The sequence below is a fragment of the Aulonocara sp. 'chitande type north' Nkhata Bay genome, linkage group LG2 (genome assembly GCF_057382095.1).
Source record: "Aulonocara sp. 'chitande type north' Nkhata Bay isolate Kocher_YH1m ecotype deep benthic linkage group LG2, A_spYH_male_GT1.1, whole genome shotgun sequence".
Classification (NCBI taxonomy): domain Eukaryota; kingdom Metazoa; phylum Chordata; class Actinopteri; order Cichliformes; family Cichlidae; genus Aulonocara; species Aulonocara sp. 'chitande type north' Nkhata Bay.
Window position 1 is genome coordinate 21899468 of NC_141345.1, and position 24853 is coordinate 21924320.

Consider the following 24853-nt stretch of genomic DNA (forward strand, 5'->3'; position numbering starts at 1 on the left):
TGTAACGTTTAGCATGTTTGGAGTGCGTAGTGTAGTGTGTTGTCTTTTGTAGTAAGTGTCTAGTGTAGTGGAGAGTTTTCTTTAGTGTGTCAGAACTATGAGGCGACAGGTGAATGTCACAGATGCTCCCAGAAAGCCACCAGAGGCAGATTGCAATGTAAACGCTGTCTCCAGGTGGGAAAACAGGAGGGTTGATATGCCTCCTGTTGTTAGGCCTGCGGGTATTGGGCTTGTGATGTTCTCCTTTATCTGATAGTGGACTGAAATTATTTTTCTGGAGTGGCATGGCTAATTTGTGTGGGATCTTATTTGATGCAGAACACCTGATTGTGCTGTAAATAGTTTGAAATGGTTATTTTAAAAAAACCCACCTTGGCTGCATTTTAGGTAAATGGCTACATATAACTTTGTTGTTTGCAAAACTTGTGCATAGGTTTTTAAAATCTACAATTTCTAATTGAATTTGAAGTTATGAAAATGATTCATTAAACATGTTTGCGGTTGTTACAGTAAAAAATACAACTTTTTTTCTACTCGGAATTTATGTTTTTTGTCTGATTTTAGATCAATTGTGTTAATACAGTATGTCAAGATGAAAAAATAACTGTAAGTTTAGACATGTGAGGTTGTGCTGAAAAGAATGATACCAAACAAGGCAAGATAGTTTTTAAACATGAAAAGTAGTCAAAAACAGCCAATTATACCCTAAAGTTACTTTACCTAGTAATTAGTTCGTTTTAGAATATTGTAACTCAGTTACTAACTCGGTTACTTTTTTTGAAGAAGTAACTAGTAACTAGAAGTAACTAGTTTTCAAAGTAACTTGCCCAACACTGATACAAATATAGCAAGAGCCAGGAAATGATCTAGGAACATAATATCGAGCTTGAAGACGCCTGAAAAAATGTCCTTTAAGGAGAGAAAAGACAAATCTCTCAAGGTTCTTGCACCCAGCCTAGCCCATATAAAGAAAGTGTTATTCAGTTGTGATCTGTATGTTTGATTTGGCAATGATTTGAGCTAGATGCCCTTTCTGATGCAACCCTTGGCATTTATCCAGGCTTGGGATTGGTACTCGGAGTATACTGGCTCCCCATGGCTGGATTAGATGAGAAGGTGAATAACACCTTATTTACTTGCCCCACACTGGGACAACATTGAGTTTACTGGCAAGACTGAGACCTAAAAAAAACCCAGTTTGCTCTCAATCTTTGCAGCTTTTGGGGGCAGTTGTAAGAAAAATAGCTGGGCCTGATGAAGTAGTGGAGAGAGTAGGCATGAGTCAAGAATGACTCGTTTTTCATCTAACAAATGAGGGGTGTTGGTCAAAAAGTAAACGCCATCAAAGTTGATGAAAAATGAGATTTTATTACTTAATATTTCAGCCTCTTGAGGGCCGCTCTGCTTACACAGACCGTCATGTTTGCCTTCGCCAAAGGTCCTGCCTTTGGCTGCACGTGTCAATTTTAGAAGCCTAAGGAGGAAGAGAAAGAGCAGACAGGAAAAGGATGAGGAAATGGAGAAGACAAGGCTGCATGACAGGACGGAATAACAAAAAAGAGACTAATCCACTTAATGACAGGTAGTGACAGAGTGACTCTTAATCTTTTGTAGGCGAAAGCACCCTCCAGAGCAGAAGTTGTCACCTTGACCCATTCTTTGTCCTCCCGTCTATCCCTCTTTCTCACGTTACCCCTTTGCCCTAATCTCTCATTCCTTCTCTTCATTTCTGTCATCCTCCCCTCCCTCCTCCTCCTCCTCCTCTTTTGCCCTATGTGCTGTGCAAATGGGCCGACACAGACTGCGTGCAACACGTTGATCCTTTGCAGCTTTTTATTGTTGCTCAACAATCACTCCCTCCCTGTCATCGCTTCATCCACCAGGAGTGGCACGCTGACATTTGGGCCAGCATTTCAGGTTGACTTCACGGGCCTGTGAAAAGCATATACACCTAAAACAACCTCTGACATGCACAAAGTAATCAATTTCAGGTAATAATGTGTTCCTGTTGATGATATCTGGCAAGAGAATGATTACATTTCCAACTGCTGGCGTGCGCACTTCCATATTAGTGTGGAAACTACCCATTGTTGCCTCTCAGCAGAGCAGGAAGCACCTTTCACAACAAACCTACCCTCCTTATACCGATTAAATCCAGTGCAGCTGCCGTAGCATCTGATTACTTCAGTCTATTTGGCAATGACAAGAAGGCAATGGAGCAGTTTACTTATTAGCTTTAGATCATTTTGGCAAAAGTTAGAAATAACTAATATTTAATGTTTGAATGTTTCGATAAATGAGCATAGTAGTCCGCTCCACAGCCTTTGATTTGGCTACTTTTTAATGCTACTGTTTTTCATGTGTACCTCAGAATAAAGCGGAAGTCTTACATGTGTGTGTGTGAACCAAACTTACTCTAGGAAAATCACAGCCCCCAAAAACAATATCAAACACAATAGGCTTGCTGGTATTTCCCACAAGCGTCTGGCATGCAATAAATTTTGCCACTTCTAAAGAATCTCGGCCAACCTGCGAGGAAATGCCTTAAAGCTCTGTGGAAAAATAATCTCCTCGACTCTCTAGGAATAAAAAATAACTTCTAAGGGCAGGACAAGCTCAAAGTGTAGACTCTGCGGAGCTGTTTCTCAAGCCCAACAAGGAAAATTCATGAGAAGTGCAGTGCTGATGGCTGATGATGGGCCACCATCCTGGCCATTATTTCCTGGCTGGGGTCCACGAGGCCACCGAGAAACAGAACGCAGTGAACTCCCTTCTTCTTCTCTCTCAGCATTCTGGCTCTCCCGCCTGCGATCAGGCCCGGGAATAGCAGCTATGTGAGCATGACTGCACGACACTATTTCTGTGCGCTCTGCTACTTGACATTGAGAGGCCGGGATTAGGTGGCCCCCCACTACTGTAAATGAATAGCTCCCGTCACTCACACACGCACACAAACACATGTGTGTGCTTTGTAAATACACATATGAATCCCCCTGAACATAAAAAAATGTGACTGAGAAACTGGAGTTTTCTGCACATTTTCACTTTCCTGTAAACGCCACGTGAGGATGATGAAAGCTGAAGTGCTGTTTTTCAGTTTCTCAACAAGCGGTATGAAGAAAGTTGCATTCTGAATCAGGTACCATGCCCTCGGTGGTTCAGTTGAACATCTGTCAGCCACCACCACCTCCCCACCATCCCCTTGTGCGAACATGAGCTCCCCACAGTATGCTGCTTATTCAGTCTATATGGAACGTATGGGAATCAGACCCACAAACGGTGCTGAAAAAGATCACATAACAAACATGCATGTTTTGCTGTGGATTCTTTTCTTGGTAATGGTTCGGTTAACCCTTCAACCCACTCAGAGTCAGCTCTGAAGCATGACTGTACCACATTCCCACTTACACAGACACACACTGCCAGTGTAACAACATCTGTGTAGGAGGTGACTTCAAGGGAGTGACTAACATTTGGCAGGGCCTCAACCTGCCTTTGAGTCCAGCTGGGTCTTTTGACCGTCCTTACCTCCATTAAACCTGTGTGCGGCATACATGACAGCATTGCTGCATCCTGCTATTTGCTGTATGTGGTCTCTCTGAATACTGTGGTATTCGGGGGCTGGTCGAGGCCTCAGATGTTGTGCTCAATCGCGTGTCTTTGAGTGCGACATCTGTTTCAGCTGCGTGAGTAATGGTGTGTGAGGCAGTGGCTAAACATCAGGTGTTTGCCGTCTTGCACATCTCAGATCTGTTGCCTTTCTCCTCCCCCCCACAGCTGGAATGAGTCCTGTATGTATCATGATTGATCTGTCAGTGAGTCTGACGATGCTGTTGTCATCACATAAAAAAACGACTAACGTCTTCACTTTCCTCACGGCTCGCTTAGACAGTCTGGCATCAGTTATTTGTTGAATTGTAAACAGTGGCACGCACAGATAACTGAGGAAGGATTTTTGATTCAAGATCTATGAGCACTGGCTAAAAATAATAACAGCACCAATGTGCAGGATACAGGTGTCTCAGTTTAAAGCGACTGCTCACACGCCAGAGACGGGAAATAAAAACATGTTTGCTTTAATTGCAGATCCTGAACGAGCTAGAAGAGCAACAGCGGTGTTATCGTTATTAAGACAGGCATTAATGCACGGTCCAACTCAGGAAGCAAATGAATGACTATAAGTTTGGAATAATAAAGATTTAACCCTGCGATAGACTAGCTATCTGTCCAGGGTGTACCCGCCTCTTGCCCTGTGACATCTGGGATTGGCTCCAGCCCCACCATGATCCTGAATCGGATAAGAAAGCGGGTGGATGGATGGATGGATGGATTGAGAAATAACAGAGAAACTCCAGAACTCACATATTGAGATGTTTATTTATTTATTTTTTATTCTGCTCTGAAAAGAAAATCACAAATATAAATCACTTCAAAATTGCATGATTTGAATGGATAAAGCACTTGAATTCACATTGTTTTTCCTTTTTTCTTGACAGCTTAACAGTTTCTCCTCTAACAATGATAAGACATAAACACAACATATTTATACCCAATTCTTTCTACAGTGCATTTCATATGTGACTCCCTTCTAAAAAAAAGAAAAGAAAGAAATACAGATGTTGAGAGCACAGTTCTTGTGGTGCTTATAATCAGTACACAGCAGTGTGCCTAATGATCAGCGTTACCTCTGAAACTGAAACCTAACGTGAAGTAACAGTCCCCGAACCTGCAGGATAAAGCCGGGTGGGGGGGATGGGAGAGAGTAGGGCTTTGCCCTCCCTCATTACCAATACTGATGTGCCTTTGAGCAATTCACTGAACCCACATTGGAGCCACTTAGTGGCTGACAGAAGAGACTGGTTGCCCCAGGGGCAGTTTCCAGGTGTGACTATGAGTAATCGTGAGTGTGGTCAGTGTTGGAAATCATCTGAACCATTGGATCATTAAAAATAATATCAAATAAAATAAAATCTCGCGTATTCAATGATCAATTTATTAACCACAGTGCTATTGATCATCTAGTGAGTGCCAGAATTAAAGTTTATGCCATATTTTTCATGAAATACTGAGCTTTTGCTTCGTTTGCTTCTGTTTCATAAATAAATAGCCTCGAATAAGAAATATAAAAACACTTTTTTTTGTTTTATTTTAAAAACTGCTAAAAGGTGGTTAAAAATCTCCATAAATACAGTTAGCTTAAATAAATAAATTAAAATTATAAATATACCGTTTACTGTACACACACAAGAAAAAACAAATCAACAAAAAAAAACAAAAAACACGTGACGGCATTGAGCAGGAAAATACAAAATGTTGTCTTTTGAGAGAAAGAGAATCCAGATTGAGCTCTGATTGTTGTTAAAAATCTCAAATAATTTCAGAGACAGAGTCAAGACGCATTCCTCCTTCTTCCCGTTCCTCGTCGCCTGATTCTCGACACACCTCCTCTGAGCGGTTTAATATTCCAGTTCCAGACCGGGAGTTTCTTCTTCTGAAGCCATCAGGAATACATTCACGTGCCCACTCTTTATTTGAACGGCCAGCAGAACATTGGGCAGACGTCCTTCTGTTCTCTTCTTTGCGTACGTTCAATTTATTTTCCTTTTCTTTTCCTCCGGGACCTCCTGTTGCTGTTCACTTTTCATTTTCAGCTGAGGTAGAATTTCTACATCTTTGCCTAAAATAAAATTTAAAAAAAAGGGGGGGGGGGGGAAATGAGTGAAATCTAGTCGCACTTGATAGCGGCTGATGTCAGTCGGTGTACGTGTTTGTAGCCCTTTCCCTAACCACTCACCTCTCTTTGTTGCTTCAGTGGTTGGATGCTGACCCTAGCTTCACCTTCTCCTCATTCTCTACATCATACTCTCCCCGCTTGTGAAACCTGGAATAAACGAAAGGAAAGGAAGCTCGTTCAGTCTTCTACGTATCGCCTCGTTATTAGCTAAGATCCTAACCTGTGCATGGCTGCGAGTGCGTGCCGGGCGTGTGTTTCGCTCACCTGAGCATTAACAAAAGTCCGATGATGGTGAGGCACAGAGACGACAGCACCACCGCCACCACCGCCAGAGCTGTGGTGCGGTCGTAGCCCTCTCGGGACTGCGATGGCAGCAGGATAAACTGACACCTATCGCCGGAGTAATTATGGTGGCACCTGCGAAGAGGACGGTGAAGGGAAAACTGTTAATAATTGATCGACTTGAGGTGCGCATGATGTGCAGGTAAACAGAGAGCTAAATACTCACACGCATGATGGTTCACGGAGGTCTTTCAGGTAAGTGCAGGTCCCGTGAATGCAGTAATCTTTGTACTTCTTCAGGCAAGGATTCCTCTTCCTTCCCTTTCCTTTTCCCCTCTTCTTTCCCTTTCCTCTCGTTGTTTTTCCCTCAGTGTTTTCAGCTTCCAGGATGGTAGAAGGATCTTTGGGTTTGCTTGACATGGCAACTAAAGTGAGAAAAAAAAAACAAGACCAACAATTACATGTACTGTCTTTGTTAAAAGCCACTTAAAAGCACCAATTTAAGACATTTTTTAAGTGCCTTACCTCTTGGCAGCTGCAGTTCATAGTCTCCAGATGTGCCATCTTCATACTCTTCATAATAGTAGTAGTCATCATCGTACTCCTCCGCCTCGCCATCCTTGCTGTAATCTGCTGTTGTCGCCCTCACGCCCCGGTTCTCCTCCTCCTCTGCTCTCCTGTCTCTGGTTGTGTCCAGGAGGCTGATAACAGAGGTGTGCTGCTGCTTGTTGCTCTGGTAACGGTCTACTGCAGCACCGCTGGCCAGTCTGGACATCACTGAAGGAGCAAGAAAATCAAACGTTATGAATGAGGTCCTCTTTTGAACATATATACACCACAAAAACAAACAACAAAAATCACAATCAGAAAACTCTTCCTCTAGGGGACAACCAGCAGACAGGTTAGTGCATCAAGCTGGGTGAGCCTTCTCAGGCAAGTTGAAACATGTTGTACAGGAAGAAGCTTCAGGCAGGATTTTTTTAGGGATGCAGTAATTACCCTGCTGTTCTCTCTTAGGAAATACACCGGATCAGACATTGTCCTTAGGGATTGATTGAGTCAATGCCCAGCTCAGGATGCACTCAAAAGGACGCCAAATTTTAAACTGAGTGACTGAGTTTGACCCGCATGTTTAATGTCAAACAGACTTTCTGAGTTACTGTCCTCAAATTCGTGGACATTGAGATATCGGCCTGGCACACAGCCTTCCCCCCTCTGTATCTCATAACACACGCACAAAATGCATGGGCAGACAGTTAGCTAATGTCAGGCAAGAATATGAGTTAAAAATAAATGTATCCAGTTACATAAAGCATGCTCTAAAATAAGAGAGATGACCCCATTAGCTCCTGAATAGGCTGGCATCATGAAAACTGTTGCCTAAAAGATTAAGTTTACACGACATGTTATAGCTCGGTTATTATAGAGAGGATTACACTGACAGCCAAGAAAGAGAGAGAGACACACACACACACACACACACGCGCGCGCGCGCGCGCTAAGTGATCCATTAATGAACACAGAAGAAACACTGGTTAAGTTGCACAGGCACATGAAACGTACCCAACGCGTGAGCCAGCAACAGCGCAACAGCGAAAATCCTCATGGCTTCCAGTAGCTTTAAGTAGAAAAATTATTTAAATTAACAAAAAAAATCTAAAAGTTATATTCCGTCCACCTCTCAGTATTCCTTCTTTTTTTTATATATATGCTTTTTCTTTTTTGTTAATAGAACTCCTCTCTTCTCCTCGCGTCCCTGCTGCCGCTGTCTCCTCTCCAGAAAGACTGGCGACTGAAGCTCACGAGCCTTTTAGCCTAGATAGATATCCCCGCCTCCTGGGTGTTGCCAATAACCACAAGAGCATGTTGCGGCAATTAATTCGTATTTTAACTCAAATTATCCATCATGTTACTTGGTACTCCCAAAGATAGAAAATAAAATACAAAAACTGTCGGGAAATTAAAAGAAACAGGAAACTGAAACTTAATTTAAAAAAAAAAAAATAATAATAATAATCCTTGGTTCCTTTTGTACATATTGACTCATTCTTTCTGTCTGAGTGCCGTCATAGGGTTTGGTTGTGTTTAATCCAGGTAATCCCGGTGGTTAAAGCAGTCACAGATTTAAAGTATGCGTGTCACAGAATCAGAAGTCCAAATATTAAGTAAGATACATTAACAGTCCATACTTACATTTAAGCAAGATAATTCAACAGCGAAGCTGTTGAAGAGGAGGACAGGAAACGTAGTAATACATGACAAAATATACAACTCTGCAGTAAAAACTGGAGATCAGATGATGGGCTTCACTTTGGCTCCAAGTATTAAAAGCGCCTTTAACGGGTACGAAATGTGAGCGCCACCACGTGGTCAAGGATTACACTACACTGTTTTACTGTTTAGGTTCAGGTAGTTTCCAGAGTTAGAAACAAGCGAAATTAACTATTTATTTGAAAAATGTTTAACTTTGACTTACTTTTTTTTTTTATCAGCTTTACAGTTAGTCGTGTTTTCAAAATTTCACAACAGACATTTCAATACAAACACCACTTCTTGAAGGGCAGCTGGTTCACAGTAATGTAGACCTCCCAAATCTAAATAAAGAAAGGCTACAAAGCATCATCAGGCCACTGTGATGCCAAAGGTTACTAAAACTTAAGGCCTTTCCTGTGCGTTTCTATTTTCACTTTGTTTTGTGATAACACACGTTCTTTTCAGTTATCTCCCTGCCTTCCCCTCTTGTTTTTTTTTATTTCAGGTAACTGCAATCAACTACAATGTTTTTCCACACAGACTTGGGTAATTTGAGAAGCGAGGTGATGAGGTGGTTAAAACTGTCAACTCACAACGTGAAGGTTCTTGGTTCCCAGGGCTTCTTGTCTGTCTTACTTCTCTCCATGTACTCCAGCTTCTTCCGCAGTCCACAGATGTGCAATTTAGGGTTAATTGATGATTTTAAATCGACCATGGATAAGTGTATAGCATAGTGCTGCATAAATGTATGTTTCAAATTGCTTTGAATGGTCAGTAAGTCTAGAAAAGTGTTGTATAAATGCAAGTGCATTACATTACATAGAGGAGTAATGGTAGATTTTCTAAGTGCAAAAGGAAGGACGGCAAGCTCCTAATACGTTTATTCACTGCCAGTTGATCTTTTTACTACTGGTGTCATGCAGTTCTGAGGTAACAACAATTATTCACAAGAAAATTATCTTTTCATTGCAATGTGAAATTCTCCCTTCAGCTCTCAAGTGCAAAAAATACCATCAATAGGTTAATAGCACAAGTGCTTCAACTGGATTAAAGTATAGTCTGACTTCATGGATGGCTGTGTTAACAACATTCTTAGAATTAATAATTAAAGTTGGAGTCAATTTAAAGCAACACAAAACGGATCAAATAAAGATAAAATAGATACACAATACATCAGTATCACAGCTTTTGATGTTATTACTACTGCTGGTTTTCTAGAGATTTATGAGCTTTACTTCTAAGTGCATATTCTTACGATTCCAAGCTTTAGCCAAAGAGGCTTTACTGTGACAGTAAAGCCTCTTTGGCTAAAGCTTAACTACGTTGTAGTGTGTGTTGAGGTCACATGTAGGTCGGCTGCTCACCACGTATGGGGGTAATGAATATGTCTGCCCTTTGTACTCTTAGGCATAGACTAACTCTGATGTGACCGTAGACAATAAATCTGGTGCGCCAGAATGTCATACTAATGAGATTCTTTTAAATACACGCACAGTGATGATGCAAGTCTGATCAGAAACCGTTTATTTCCAGGCCAGGGAGCAAGAATGAGAAACAATTCTAAAAACATAATAAAATTACCACCGAGCCTAGATAAAACAATTCTAAAACTGGTAAGAATGCAATTTTCTGTATGCACTAAAAATCCCACCCAGTCCCACAACCCAGGACGAATGTTCGTTATGGGTTCACAGGCCAGAAATTCCTCTTGCGGAGCTGCGTGCATGGCAGCCTCGTCCCAGGCAGACGAGGATGAGCCTGCTATCCCCTTCTCGTCCCTTTACTGGGCCCATCACATCCCAGCTCAGCTCGCATTCTGCACTGAGTCCGTTGCTCGATCGCCTCCCCTCGCGTCATCGCCCTGTAAGTAAACAAATAGGGGCCACAACCATCGTCCTGGAAGCTGCCCTGGCTTATAGCCATGGCGACCCTCTCCCAACACGGCTGCACCCGGTGAACAACAGTGGAGACGCTACTCACAAATGCTGTCAATCACAGGCGTTGTCTCCTATTGTCGCCGTTCCTGCTGTCGGGACTGCGTCGCTACGTCACACTCACCTGTCCGTCTCCAGATGAGGCGCCGCACCCCCGCGATCAGGCAGTGATTCTATCTATCTATCTATCTATCTATGACCTGGTCTTCTTGTGTTCCTTTTCATATCGTGTGCCTCTGTCATCCCAAGCCCCAGTCAGCTTCCTTTTAAAGGGTCCCTTAAACAGCTGATAGGCCACCTCTGGACACACCCATGTCTCAGGTGATCACTATCAGCTAATTTGTCCCATGCCCAGCCAGTCCACAGTGGATTAAAACAATGTCAAATAAGCCACTAAAAACCATGCAATACAAACAGAATAAAATCATGCAAATAAAAACTAAACTCACAAATAAAGACTAAAAAACAGAATAAAACCAATATAAAAGATAAATACAAATTTCCTCTGTGTGACATGAACATTCAATCTTAAGTAACATGACTTTTTCTTCTTCTCTATCTTCTTCTGTCATCTGCTTCCTTCCGCTTCCACAGCAAATGATCTGCACCCATCTCACTCCATCCTTACCATCCTCCTCTGTCAGCCCTCTGCATCTCCTCCTTCACTACATCCACAAACCTCCTCTAAGGTCTTCCTCGTTTCTCTTTTATTCTTTCCTGCCTGGCAGCTGCATTTAGCATCCTTTGTCCCATATGTCCACTATCCCTTCTCCAAACCATCTCAGCCTGCCTCTCTAACTCTGTCTTCAACCCTCTCAACTCAAGGTGTCCCTCGAAAGTAATTGTTTGTCCCTACTGGTCACTCCCAATGAAAATCTTTATCTTTAGTTCTGGCTCCTGTCCTGTGACCCACACGAACCCAACACACTAACCTGAAAGGCAAAACTAAAATTTCATTGACTGTGAATAAATAAAAACGCGATCTTTAGTTATTAGATATTTGTCAGTCCGCCACTCTCCAGCCAAGTCCAACAGGTGGCAGTGATTTAACTCCAGTGTGTTTTGCTAACCGCCAATGAATCAAAAGTAAAAGAACGTCAGGCCTCACAAGCGTCGCTTATTGGTTTAAGGCGATCACGTGAATTATACGCGAGAAAGGGGGACGGGGGGAGGGCAAACATGGCTGACGAAGCAGGGGAAGTAAACACAGCTGTTACAGAGCGCGACGAAAAACAAGAACAAGATGAGCCCAAAGTTTTACGACCAGCGACTAATGGCGAACCGGATGGGGGCAGCGAGCAGGACTGGACCGAGAGGCAGGCTCCCCAGGTCGCAGAGGAGAACAGCTGGTCGGCTCCTCTCCTGTCTCTGGCTCGTAAGGCCACAGAGACGATTAGCAGCGGGATCAGCTACGCTGCCATCCAGAGAAAGCCCTTACAGGGATACGCGGCGAGCTCCCCGACCGAGAATGAGGCCGAAAGTGACCTCAGTAACTCAGCGAAAAAGCTTCCAGGTAGACTTTGATTTTTCTGATGCCTGCTAGTTAATGCACTTTAAGATCGAACCATTGCGGCTGTCACAGGCACTTGAAACACTGTATAAGTGTCAGCTGTCACATCACATGACTCCAAGATCAGACTCTTGGTTTTTTTGGTTAGTGAAGTGCTCCTTTTCCGGCTATGTCATCTGACAGAATTAACCTCAGAGCTTCTCCTTTTTTTCATGCTTTCTGTACAGTTGTTCCCCCCAAAGACTCAATGGCAATAGAAAGATCCAACCTGCTCAGCATGCTGAAGCTCAGCATCAGAGTGTTGATTCAGTCTTCTATGAGTCTGGGCAGGACGCTTGACTCGGAGTACCCTCCTCTGCAGCAGTTTTTTGTTGTCCTGGAGCACTGCCTCAAACACGGTCTTAAAGGTTAGACGTAAATAAATCTGACTTTTGCTGTTGTGCTATATTTAGCTGCCTGCATGCTGAAGTTAATTCTGCATGTTGTCTGATTCAGCCAAGAAATCCTTCATTGGTTACAACAAGTCTATATGGGGACCACTGGAGCTGGTAGAAAAGTTATGCACGGAGTCTGTCAACATCGCCACCAGTGCCAGAGACATGCCTGGCATTAAGTATGCCATTAAATGCCATTATATTATTTCTATAATAAAACTGCATCGCAACTGAGTTTAATTGTACTTATACTGTCATTCTTGTTTTTGTTTTTCTTAGGACTGGTTTGGGGAGAGGAAGGGCTTGGCTGCATTTGGCGCTTATGCAGAAGAAAGTAGCCGACTATATGAAGGCCCTGCTGGACCACAAGGACCTCCTGAGGTCAGTTACACTTGTTTTATAGTGCATTATAAACATGGGTTTCTTCCTAGCATCCACTTTACCTTTTAAATCCCTTAGTGAGTTTTATGACTTTGGAGCACTGATGTTGGAAGACGAAGGGTCGGTAATGGTGGGGCTGCTGGTGGGCCTCAACGTAATTGATGCTAACCTTTGCATTAAAGGGGAGGACCTTGATTCACAGGTTAGTGATGCTGTTTTGTAAGAATCAGTTTCACTCTGAGGAAGAGTTGGATCGAGATACAGAGTGATCTGCTCTTCTTTCCCGTTTAGGTAGCAGTCATCGACTTCTCACTTTATCTGAAAGACTCTGCTAGCAATGAGACTCCAAAAGAGTAAGCATCTACACTGCTTTACATTATTTTTTTAATCTGGACTGTTCTATATTGTTATTACTGTTTAAAGCATGACCCCATATTAAAAAATCCTTACTAAACTTTGGTTAGATATGTCTCACAACTATAAGATGGTAATTGTATCGCTCCCTTCCTTAGTGATTCGAAGATGACAGCCATATTGGATCAGAAGCACTACATTGAGGAGCTAAATCGTCACCTAAGCGGCACCGTCACTGACCTTCAGGCTAAGATGGACTCTCTAGAGAAGACTAATAGCAAGCTTGTAGAGGAGGTTAGGCGTGCTTTGTGTGTGCAGCTGTGGGACTGTGTTCGCACTGGATTGATCCTCTTTAACATCAGCTTGTGTGTGTGTGTGTGTGTGTGTGTGTTTTCTCCTCTTCTTCAGCTGACAGCTGCCACAGACAGAATCAACTCTCTACGGGAAGAACAGGAACAGCTGAAAAAGGAGAACGAGACGATCTTGCAGTCCAGCCAGAGAAAAGAGGAGGTGTGGGGGGGGAAAAAGTGTCTAGGACTAACTGCAGCTGAAGCCCCTCCAGATTTTAAGAAGGAATGAAAAATGCCATGTTTTTATTTTTCAGGCAGTGCTTCAGGACAGCCAGGCAGAGCTGGAGACATACAAACAGACTAGACAAGGCCTGGATGAGATGTACAATGTGGTGTGGAAGCAGTACAAGGAGGAAAAGCGCATTCGCCAGGTCAAGTATCAGTGACCTCCAGGACAGACTGAACCAACACTCCACACCTGGTGTTTTTGGGTTTTGACTCAACTCTAACTGAATTTGACTCCCTTGTGTATTAGGAGCTGGAGCGTGAACTGGAGCTGCAGGTGGGGATGAAGCAGGAGATGGAGGTGGCCATGAAACTGCTGGAGAAGGATACGCATGAGAAACAGGACACGCTGGCAGCCCTACGGCTCCAGCTTGACCAAGTCAAGACTCTCAATGTGCAGATGTTCCACAAAGCTCAGGTATAAATAGATGAGCATGATTATAACTTTGTCTTTCGCACTTACACACACACACACACACACACACACACACACACACACACACACACACACACACACACAGATTGCGCATTTGTCCAAATCGTGTGGTTTCTCAGGACTCGGACCGCCAAGCAGAAAAAAAGCAGGCAGAGGCCGTGCAGCTTGAGCAGAGGATGAATGAAATGGAGAACACCATGAAGGAACTTGAGCAGAGGTATGCGTGCTTGCCTAGGTTGAGATTCAGTTTCGCATTTACATTCCTTTAAATTGACGCTCCTCTTCATATTTTGTGACTCATAGACTACAGAGATCGGAGCAGGAGCGCAAGCAGAACGACCAGTCGGACGAAGACATGAAGGTGGAGCTGCAGGGAAAAGTCGATGCTCTGCAGAAACAGCTAACAGATCTCGATACGCTAAGGTGAAGAAATACAATTGTGGGTGGGGCGGGGGGGTTGAGTGTGGTATTAAGCAGTATGTAGAGAAAAGGTTCATAAAAGGGCAAAGTTGCAAATGTGATTCACCTAAAATGTTTGTTCTCAAACTTTTCAAACATTGTGTAGATCGAGTCCATGCAGTAGTTTGCAGTTTGATGACTTGAGTCACATTTTTGTGTTTTCGGAGCACAGGCTGGGGTTGGAGAACGAGCTGCGCAGTGAGAGGGAACAGAGACAGAACTTGCAAAAAGCTCTCCAGAGGGAGCAGGACAACAGCACCGAACTGCGCACACAGCTGCAGCAGCTCCAGGGCCTGCACTCGGTCAGCATCTCTCAAACACACACACAACCTGTGTCACGTTACACTTGCTCAGATCTAAATAGGCGAATTATAGCGATGGAAAAAAATGTGTGCGCTCTTGACAAATGAAGTTTTATTTTCAAAGTGAAAGGCAACCTACAGCTGCAGCTAAGATTACTCCTACACACAGGCATAAAATACTGTAATCCAATGCCAACATTTAAAATGTGTGATTGGCTTTGTAGAGACTGCTTCTAGACTCTAGCAATGAAGCTACATTGTTGAGATGTTTTTGAATGTGTGGTGCTATTCTTTTAACTTTAGATACTCCTTTGTGTCCAAGGTTCTTAAGAAGCTTTTCCTTTTGTAAAAGAGAACGTGCTCATCCTGACTTACCTGGTTATTAATTCAATTGGCTTGATGTACCATCTTGTGGTACAAGGTGGTATTACAAGAAAGTACTGTGCAGCCCCAATCCAACTTCACTGAATGTCATCAACACAGTACATAGATGTTTTAGATTAAAAGTTATGCGGTTTGTTGTTGGTTATTTCTTCAAGTCTGCTGGTAACGTTTCATATTTTAAACACAGGAATTTAGAAACTGTACCTTTCAGCTTCATCACCAGCGAATTATATATTTATGCCAGATGACATTACCTTAAAGAAATAGTTTATTTTACAAAAATATTATTTGTATGACAGCTTTAACAAAGCCTCCCTCCTGTTTCATCCTCTTGTAAGCGGTGTAAGAGCATATTACAAATTCTTGAACATAAATGGGATGTTATGACCTTTTTTTCTTTTGCTTCTTATGGATCGACTTTGCAGGAGCTGCAGGAGTTGAAGCAGGAGAAGCAGCAACTGCAGCAGAAGTGCGAGCAGCAGGAACAGGCTCTACAAGAAATGGGACTGCATCTCAGCCAGTCAGTAACTGCGATGTTTTTCTTTTTTTTTTTCTTACTAAGGAATGCCATTTCACGTAGGAGAATTTATGCCACTTTCATCTTTCTCAAAGGTCTAAACTGAAGATGGAAGATTTCAAGGAGGTCAACAAGGCCCTGAAGGTAAAATGTTAAAGAGTCGAGGGTGGTTTACTTTTATTGTTGACGCTGTAAGACTTGGAATGAGAAACCATTGCTCTTCTCAGGGCCACGCTTGGCTGAAAGATGATGAAGCCACTCAGTGCAAACAATGCCAGAAGGAGTTCTCCATCTCACGCAGAAAGGTACGTTCCGCCCACCCCCATTACATTTCACTTGAGAGCCGCTTCCGTTAACGTCCGCAGTCACATAAATGTTGCCACGTCACGCTGTATGTTTTGCATGCGCAGCACCACTGCAGAAACTGCGGAGACATCTACTGCAACAGCTGCTCCAGTAACGAGCTGGCCTTGCCTTCGTATCCACGGCCTGTGCGAGTGTGCGACGTGTGCCACTCCCTGCTGCTGCAGAGAAGCTCCTCCACAGGTTCCTGACGACATACCCACAGGCTTTAATGTTTTCTCCACACGCTCCAACACTGAATATACTCATTTAATGAATTTAAATACTTGTGTTATGAAAAGGAAAAAGAAAAAAAAAAAGGCGGGAATGTGATTTGGTGTTCCATTGATGCAGTTACCTGAAATTCAGGCATTTTATTTGTACTGACAATGGTCGCCTTTAACGTTGACAGGATGGATTTTAATAAAAAGTAGTTTATGCAGACTTTATGCTAACGAGACTTTGCATAGACATGGAAAGGCTTGAGTATCTGCCACCAGTGTTTCCCTGGGTTGGATTAACAGAGTTTAACAAATGTGGTAATCTCTTGATAAACTGGCCTTTTGATATGTGCAGTTTTTCTAATTCAAACTGTGGATGTACTGTTGGGATTTCAGCTTGAGCTGAGAATCTCTGCTGTTTGCAGGTTTGTGTACTCACAGAATGTAAAGGCACACTGCTTTCTTTATTTAGGATGATTTTCAAAATAAATTTAACAGAAATAACCTGAATATTTTACTTTTGTCTTAAAAGATTATATTTAAACCTTTGTGAAAATCCTGAATTAGAGGGGTGCATTTTTAATTCTGGAAGTGACTTTGATATTTAGCCTTGTTATGCACTTTCCCCCTCCCCCTTTTTATTATCAGCTCTAACCCCACTGCTGGATGCAGGCAGAATTGTGTAAATGACTGTAGAATGTTGGCAACAGCAACACTATTTTAGAATGTATTCTATCAGGATTTTATGGATCACGTCAACTGCTACAACACCATTTTCTTAATTTGACTTCTTTTAACTTTAGATATTTGATAAATGAATAAAGCCTCCTGTTTTTCCACCACTTGTGTCAATTAGATATTCCAGACTAGTTTATTCACTTTGTGCACAAGAAATACAAACAGCATCTGAAGCAGTAGAAACCTTCATGGTAGCAGATTTGAAATGAACTTGCTCTCTGTATAGCCCTCATCCAGGAACAGAAAAAGAGCACTAACAGTCACACCATAAGAAAACAAAACATGCTTTGACCATGTTAAGTCCCAAACCTAGATTAACATTTTGTACAGGAATTTAAAATGAAGCTGAACACTATGTAAAAGGTGAAACAAGGTCCAAACATTAGAAGATACCGGACATTTTCAGTTTCTGTTCATGCACTCGGACACTAAAACGTTTTGTTAAATCCACCAGCACAGGATGAGTTAACCGTGCTTAAAGAACGGTAACACAAAACGGCACGCTTCCAGGGAAAGATAAACTTAAAGCACAGTTTATGTTATTTGTAAATCTGAGGAATGGGGAAGACAAACATCACTTTGACACATTTATTGTGACGAACATATGATCTCACTGCTCTCTGAAGATCACCCACTTAAAAAAAACAAAACAATAATAATACAAACCCTACCCTTTGTTTTCCCCCAAAACAACCCCACCAGACCCTATCTGAATTATTACGAGAGACTTGCATTTCCAGTCCTTTCAGCAAAATGCTGAATTAAAAAACAAAAAAACAAAAAACAAACTAAATGCGAAAAGAAAAAACTACATTCCCCATCCCCCACCCAGTCCATTCATTGAGCCTCTGCTTCCTCCTCCACCGCCGCCATAGTAACTGCTTCCCATTCCGCCCTGGTTACCTAACAAGAGAGAGAAAATACACACTATAGGACCGAGGAGTTCATCAAGGAGTCACGCATAGAACGACAAAAGCTTTCCAAGTTTAAAGGGCTGAATTAGCCTGGATCCAAGATGACAGAACTACACAGCACCTTCTTCCTTAGAACCCAGTGTCATTAAATACATTACACAGCAGTTTTGGAAGCAGCTGCTTCAATTTTTTTTTTTTTTTTTTTTTTTTTTTTTTAAATGATGGGGAATAACAGCACTCCTCTGGTAATTAACCACTGTTTCCACCCTTTGCAACACTGTAACAACCCAACTTTAGGACACTTTAGCTGCAGATTTTTCTTTACTGTTACTACCATATGTTAAGTAACAATATAACTATTATTTATTTCAAAGTGTGCTTCAGAATTAGCCAGCTAATAAAAGAAAGGTGTTTTACAAGGCCAGTTTAAGGTGTTACTGAATATTTATGACTTAAAAAAAAACACAAAACAAAACAAAAAACAACTTAGTAGCATCTCATTTGGTGCCAGACAGCAAACACTTACAGCTGTCACGAGTTTAAAAATAAACAAAACAGTCACAGTACACAAATAAGGTTTTATGGCACCTTCACCTAGGACAACTTCAATTTCACTTATCAGAGAAAAGGGTTAGACTATAAGTCTTTGCTCAAACCTTTAAAGGTTCTGTAAAGAAATATATTTTAGGAAATACAACAGAGCTGACACTCACTATAGTCACTGTAGCCACCCATGTTTCCTTGGCTGCTGTATCCACCAGAGTACCCTGAGCTCAGCTGGCCTCCACTATAGGATGACTGGCTCCCTGTGGAAACAAATCCCATTGGGCTGTATGAGTAAACCAACAGATACACAAGCATTTTAAGGGAAATAACACAGGGCCCTATTTTCAATATCACTAAAACTTTGACTCACCCATGCCCCCCATCATCTGGCTGCTGTATGCTCCATTACTGCCACCTGCTGTTGAGTTCAAAAACAGCTCCACGTAGCGGTGCTCTGCAGAACAGGAACAAAAATCATAAGAATTAACACGCAGCTTTAAAAGGGTGGGGTGCTCAAGTTATTTTTTTAAAGCAAACTCACGCATGTTAGCTTTATCTTTGGACATGGCTGCTACAGCATCTTCGTGTGTTGCAAACTCTACATCTGCCTCCCCGGTAACTCTGCCATCTGGGCCAATCTCAATATGGACCCGCACCGGATTCAAAGGTGAAAAGAACTAAAAAAGACGAAAAATAAATAAATGCACAAATCACAAGTGTTGTCTGCTTTTAAGCCCCTGCGGCGACACAAAAGATAACAAAGGACTGTCAGTGATCTCTCAACAACTTACATTGTAGATGTCTGTTTCTGTGGCTCTGTATGGCAGGCCCCTCATATGTACACAGTGGCCTGTTGTGCTCTGAAAGGAAGAGCCGCCATCGCCATATCGTCCATCCGATACACCTGAACATACATAAATGGAATTAACACAAGGTCTTATGAGGATTTTATCCTAATCTTATTCATTGTTATATGAATTGTTAAGCATGAAGAGACATGAGGGGGTGTTTATTTAAAAGAAACTTCATGGGTAAAGACCAGTAAATCTGATTTCACCTGCTCTCCAGTCCCACTTGGACCCACCTCCTCCGTAGCCTCCTCTGCGCATTCTGTCATAGGACCCCCCTCGGCCCATCATGTTGTAGCCGCGTCCACCAGAGGGCCGGTCATAGGGGCCGGGTCTCTGCATGCCCATAGGCTTCCTCTGGGGTTCGTAATGGGTCCGCACCTCAGCACGGCTACTCTTGAAGATCTCAATGTACCTGAGAGCATACAGATACCACAGTGAGGGCATGGAGAATGGGTGAGAAACTGCATTTGCTTAATACTGGTGAAACTGGGCTATGCAGATGCTGTCATGGTGTAGTCCATAGGTAGTAATAGATTTAAGTACTTATTGCTAGTCGTTAATAAAGAAGATTAAAAATAACTTATTTACTGATCAATAAGGAAGTTGTCCAAATTGATAAGGGCCTCAGTGAGTTTTACACTTTTCTTATGGTTACCTGAAGCGACTCAGATCTGTTTCAGTGTTTCAATAGTGGTATGTGTCGTTGCCATGACAGCTTTTGTCCTGGTTTTAGAGGCACAAAGAGAGCTCCAGCCCTTCTGCAACCCACTAAGCATTACCTGTGACAGTGGGCTCCAGATCCTTGTGTACAGTGGCCCTCTGATTTTTACTAGCAGGGAGACTCCTTACCATTTATCAACCTGGACTCATTTTTAGTGCTGAGACACCATTTGTTCTCCAAATCGGGCATGCACTCCATTTCAGGATTCGCCTCATATTTTTGAATGGTGACCAAGCACTAATCTTCCCCCTGAACATTGTGAATATATATATATTTTTTAAAACGTGGATCTAAGATAGCAACTTGTGTGTATGTGTGTGTGTGGTAAATATGACAAATATGCTTCAAGTAGCCAAGATAAATGTGTCAGTTTTGCATTTGGTTCAGATGTTGAAGGTGCACACCATAAGAAAAGCAACTTATCCAGCCAACCAACCAACCATCCCCACCTGTGCCCTATTCTTTCCTTGTGTTTCTTTAGAGCCTTTTCAGCTATATCCTGTGAAGCAAACTGCACGAAGGCCTCCCCCGTACTCCTCCCCTGGATGTCCACCGGCAATGTTATCCCATTTGGCACGATTTCCAACCCTTCAACCCAAGGACAGATAACCCCAGCAGGGGACATATTAAATCACATGCCCAATCACAGAGAGAACTTTCTCTAAAGAGAGAGATATTAGACTTATGGAAAACTCTATACATCATCACACATACCAATTCATTCCTTTTTTGTGTCTTTTTTCTTTTTCTTTTTCTAAACCAGTGACTTTCCATTTAATTTAGTTACATTTACTGTATTCTAGGGGATAAGATAGAAATGGCAGGATAGAGGAAGACTATGAAGAAGGGCACTGTGTGGGGGATATCGGGCTAGTATTAATGTGCTGATGAGGAGGGTCTAGGTGGGTGACATGAGGAAAATTCGTGGTTGCTCTTTCGTTAAATCTAAGAATTGGCATATCCTCCTGAGAACTGAGGAAACAGGAATCTTCCCATTGAACTTTTTTGGTGATTTCCTTCCTCTTTGGAGCTGAAAGAGGCCACCCAAACACATGGGATATCAATGGAAAGCCCACAATGTCCTCTATTAAGTACATCAGGACTTAATATGATAGCTCAAATAAGTCAAAGATATAGACCAGAGGGCATGAGTGAATAGGCTGGTGCTCAGGAGGATATACTGGGTTTAAAAAAAAAAAAACTTTTAAAGATAAAATTATTAATACATGGTGGGGAAGAAAAAAAAAGTTAAAAAAAAAAAATTGAAGACAGAGGCTATATCAGTGATGAGCGGGACCCACTCAATAACTAGTGTATTACCATTAGGCTGAGACTATTTTAAAATGTTTCCACATAATGGGGGGAAAATGTGAAGAAGGCTGAAGATGAAAATGAGGGGCAAAGATAGGAAAGGGTGTTTGCATAACAGATCCCTGCCCTTGTACAAAACATCAGGTCTTCAAATAAATTCTCTATTTAAACTTCAACTGGCTTCCTTTTCCAGCATCATTTCCTTCATTCATTGTTTTTAAGTGTAACCACATTAGATTGTCATTTACAATGGCATACTGACTTCTTCGTAAATTAGATGCAACAAGTTTTGGTGTCGGTAACCAGAAACAAGAAAAGGAAGATCGGAGGGGAGAAGTTTAAATTACCAGCATTAAGGGGGTTTATATTTAACCAGCGAACAAGGTTTGTTGTTACCTGAGAAAAACTGCACAATTTCCTCCTTGCTGCACCCGAAGGGAAGGCCCCGAAGCCGCACAAGCCCGTCCCCAGCTGTCTCTGGACAGTTTGGGCCAGTGTGCTTCATGACCCAGTCCATTTCCACATTGTTTGATTTAAACACTATATCAGAGAAGAGAGAAATTACTTCGCTCAAACTGGTAACTTATATAGCATTTATCAGACATTAACTCAGCTGTATGCTGTTATACGCACCTTCTACATATCTGTGACCCATCGTTTCTCTGTCCTTTTTCACTGCAATCTTCAGGTCTTCTTCTGTCTCAAATTCAACGAATGCCTCTCCGCTGGGACGCCCCTCTCTTGTGTAGGTGAAATGGATGCCACTTCCATTGTTTAGGATTTTGCACTCTGCAATCAAAATGCATTATCAGATCATTTCTAACTGTGTTACGTGCTTAAGTATTCTTTTGAAAAACAATAATGCATAAATACCTGAGAAAAACCTCTGAACTTCATCCACTGAACAGGACCAAGGAAGTCCCCGGATTCGCACTACATATCCCTCATCAGCCATGACTGGTCACGATCCCTGAAGATTATGAATAAACGCTTCTTTTAATGTGATTAACCAATACAAACTAACAAAGATACAATAATACAGAAGTCAATACCCTGGTGCTTCGTTTACTCTTTTATTTTCGTTGATCCCCTCTTCACAAGAACTGACACTGTCTCTCTAATGGGGACACGACTAATTCTGAATACAACTGCATTAAAAAAATCCGACTGGCTGGTTTATACATATACATTGACTACAATACGCCATAAAAGCTTTCCTTGATTTACTCTGAGTTATTTCAAGAAAAAGGGGCCTATGTAGCAGCGCCATCTTGAGACAGTTTCGACAGATATTTAAGAAAAATTGCTTTACTGCTCATACTCTTCCGCGGAACAAAGGTTGTTGTTGTCCAAACGTAAGTCCAGAGCAGTCGTCACAATTTCCTTATCTATCAGTACTCGCTAGCGAACTACCGGCATCCACGTAACAAAAAGCGGGAGCTCCGAGTCGGTGCCCGCTAGCAGCACAAAATCAGTAGCCAGCCACTTTCATTCGACAATATTTCCGCGATTGTTGGCTTTCGTCAACTACTTAAGAGTTCGAAAGAGCCATGTTGTTGATTTGTTACGAAATATCTCACTTACTTTAAACGCAGTGCACGGCCCTTAGCATATTAACTACCGCACCCACACAATAGAACAAAAGCGGCCCTCTTGGCCTGCGCCATGTTATTAGCATCGGCAGTTAGCTCTTAAGCTAGTACCGTTAACTAAGCTACCTGTATTAAAGCTGATTCACACATTCAAACCTGTACCTATGTACATTATGAGAAAAGTTGTTCAAACCATGATATAACCAAGTAAAACGAGAGATACATTTATCAATATACCTGATACAAACGCAGATGCAACACGCCGGAGTGTGTGTAATCAGACCTGCGTGGTGCGGCTGAAACTCTCCACTGGGTTGCCAGAATTCTCCAACCATCCCCCCTTCAGGAACCAAAACGGCGCGCCTCATCATGGCATCTGCTTCAAAAGGCCAAAAAATGACGCAAATAAAATACGTTTATAACAAATTTTATTATTTATTTGTGTTTTTAATTGTATCAAAACCGAAGAATGTATAGTTTGTGAAAGGGTGTGTAATAAATAACGTGACAGAAAGGGTGGATTTTTAAACACACCTGGCAATCCTGACGAAATAACCAAACGCCTCCAACTGGCCTGTGTCCACGCCCAAAACCGATGACGTTTCTGCTTGAGGTCTTGGCGACTTCTCCTGGCCTACAAATCCAAGTAACCCTGTTTACATTCGTCAGTAATCCTTTTCAGCTTTTTTCTTTTCTTTTTTGAGTTAGTGTATATGAATGAGCTACTTTTTATGGCAAGGCCAAAGAGTTCATGTTTATCAATGCCAGCTCAAAGTACCACACTACATCACTAAAAACAACCCATTTAGCTACAAGCCTCAACAGATATTAATTTCGTGCTAGGGTAGTTTGTAATAGTAACCTAGTTCGATGAGGCTTATTTTGATTATTGGAACTAAATGATAATACAAGCCTCAGTTACCGGTTTTGGTGACTACTATGCCTGAAAGACCATGTTTATATACAATAGGGACTGTTTCCCAGACTTGGATTGAGCTTATCCCTGAAGTAAAAACTTTTTTTCCCCAATTATAAGCATTGTCAGAGTTTTCTTTTAAGATAGGACTAGGCTTAATCCAAGTCTGGGAAATTAGCCACGGGGTCAGCAGCCCCAAGTAATCCAGATATAGACCACAAGTGACCCAGACCTGCAGCAGGGAGTTGGTTGCAAATCAGTGACACCATTAAAAAATATGTGGAGTAAATGAAGAGTGTTTGTTAATTTATTATCATTATTTCAGTAATGCTGCTTATTCAAGGTTACACTCATCTAGTATTGGTGTACACTGCTAGTTAAAACATATAAAGCACACAATTCTGGAAATAAATGCTTTCAAAAAATGTATGAATAGTCACACAATAATCAAACACAGTCACATGGGGTTTAACCAAAGGGAATGAAATACACTGTTTTTAACCACACTCAGTCCTTACTGAATCAAATGTGATCTATAAGGTAAGGTGTAAACACAATCTAGGACCTTTGTGTAGTTCAGATGTCTTGGTTCATGGTGGTGACAACCCTGAATTCACTGGTAGTTCTGTAAGATTACATCAAACACAAACAAGGCTCCAGGTAGGCTTTTGACTTTACGAGTACATTACAGTGATCTTTTGGACTAGAGGGCAGTCCAAGTGAAGTATTTATTCATCACTGAAGTCACCATTGTGTATTTAATCTTGTACAAAAGTCGCCAAAGCACGCACAGTTCAATAAGCCTCAAGGATATCTTGTGACAAATGGACTTTCTTTCACAGTAGACATTTGGACTTGTTAGGGTATAGTGGTATACAGGTGTATTAATGTTGGCTGCATTCCTCTCATGGGAGGGAAGGTACTGTTTTCATGCGTGGTGTTTCACTTTCAGGACTTATCGGGACACACTGAAAACAGAACAAATTCTCAGATCTCTTCTCTGGAAGACATCATTCCCGTTAGATGACCACTCAGAACTACTTTACATGTATTTGTGCAGACAATTTACCCAAATTAAATAAGTGGACCAGCAAAATGTCCCACCCCATAAAACCCCACAATGAGAACCACTCATTTTGGAGGTTA

General features: G+C 42.0%; 3 protein-coding genes across 7 annotated transcripts; 1 reads left to right on the plus strand and 2 right to left on the minus strand.

Annotated features, from left to right (window-relative positions):
* Positions 1–4358: 4358 nt before the first annotated feature.
* Positions 4359–8006, minus strand: hbegfa (heparin-binding EGF-like growth factor a). 2 transcript variants are annotated; one of them, XM_086310161.1, is made up of 6 exons: positions 7580–8002; positions 6542–6793; positions 6243–6441; positions 5999–6151; positions 5795–5881; positions 4359–5677 (listed from the first exon to the last, which is right to left on the minus strand). In XM_086310161.1, the coding sequence occupies exons 1-5, from the start codon at positions 7620–7622 to the stop codon at positions 5809–5811; spliced, it is 720 nt and encodes a 239-aa protein (XP_086166287.1). In that variant the 5' UTR covers positions 7623–8002; the 3' UTR covers positions 4359–5677; positions 5795–5808. The 2 variants fall into 2 exon arrangements, with proteins under 2 accessions (XP_086166287.1, XP_086166293.1); XM_086310167.1 differs by lacking the exon at positions 5795–5881 and having other exon boundaries at positions 7580–8006.
* Positions 8007–11372: 3366 nt separating this feature from the next.
* On the plus strand, positions 11373–21527 carry rufy1 (RUN and FYVE domain containing 1). Its single transcript, XM_086310180.1, has 17 exons — positions 11373–11716; positions 11941–12120; positions 12209–12326; positions 12427–12528; positions 12607–12730; positions 12820–12881; positions 13041–13176; positions 13291–13392; positions 13487–13603; positions 13708–13875; positions 14013–14110; positions 14197–14316; positions 14525–14654; positions 15464–15558; positions 15651–15699; positions 15783–15860; positions 15966–21527. Exons 1-17 carry the CDS (start codon positions 11383–11385, stop codon positions 16107–16109), a joined length of 2157 nt encoding a protein of 718 aa, XP_086166306.1. The 5' UTR covers positions 11373–11382; the 3' UTR covers positions 16110–21527.
* On the minus strand, positions 16962–23141 carry hnrnph1 (heterogeneous nuclear ribonucleoprotein H1). Of its 4 annotated transcripts, none has more exons than XM_086310207.1 (11): positions 23029–23141; positions 22073–22169; positions 21833–21988; positions 21596–21739; positions 20338–20476; positions 19401–19579; positions 19108–19220; positions 18858–18993; positions 18687–18770; positions 18484–18576; positions 16962–17759 (listed from the first exon to the last, which is right to left on the minus strand). In XM_086310207.1, the coding sequence occupies exons 2-11, from the start codon at positions 22152–22154 to the stop codon at positions 17665–17667; spliced, it is 1221 nt and encodes a 406-aa protein (XP_086166333.1). In that variant the 5' UTR covers positions 22155–22169; positions 23029–23141; the 3' UTR covers positions 16962–17664. The 4 variants fall into 4 exon arrangements, with proteins under 4 accessions (XP_086166333.1, XP_086166316.1, XP_086166325.1 ...); XM_086310190.1 differs by having other exon boundaries at positions 19374–19579; XM_086310199.1 differs by lacking the exon at positions 23029–23141 and adding an exon at positions 22784–22895 and having other exon boundaries at positions 19374–19579.
* Positions 23142–24853: the final 1712 nt, after the last annotated feature.

Bases quoted from the DNA above. Each gene is read 5' to 3' on its own strand.
- hnrnph1 (XM_086310190.1), bottom strand. From the start codon at position 22,154: ATGGCTGATGAGGGATATGTAGTGCGAATCCGGGGACTTCCTTGGTCC. The intron at 21,740-21,832 runs GTGCGTATAACA...TCTCTGATATAG, and splicing joins GGGTCACAGATATGTAGAAG to TGTTTAAATCAAACAATGTG. The intron at 19,580-20,337 runs GTGGGGATGGTT...GTATGCTCTCAG, and splicing joins AAGGAAAGAATAGGGCACAG to GTACATTGAGATCTTCAAGA.
- rufy1 (XM_086310180.1), top strand. From the start codon at position 11,383: ATGGCTGACGAAGCAGGGGAAGTAAACACAGCTGTTACAGAGCGCGAC. The intron at 12,327-12,426 runs GTATGCCATTAA...TGTTTTTCTTAG, and splicing joins AGAGACATGCCTGGCATTAA to GACTGGTTTGGGGAGAGGAA. The intron at 13,177-13,290 runs GTTAGGCGTGCT...CCTCTTCTTCAG, and splicing joins ATAGCAAGCTTGTAGAGGAG to CTGACAGCTGCCACAGACAG.
- hbegfa (XM_086310161.1), bottom strand. From the start codon at position 7,622: ATGAGGATTTTCGCTGTTGCGCTGTTGCTGGCTCACGCGTTGG. The intron at 6,794-7,579 runs GTACGTTTCATG...TTGCTCCTTCAG, and splicing joins GTTGCTGGCTCACGCGTTGG to TGATGTCCAGACTGGCCAGC. The intron at 5,882-5,998 runs GTGAGCGAAACA...CGTTTATTCCAG, and splicing joins GGACTTTTGTTAATGCTCAG to GTTTCACAAGCGGGGAGAGT.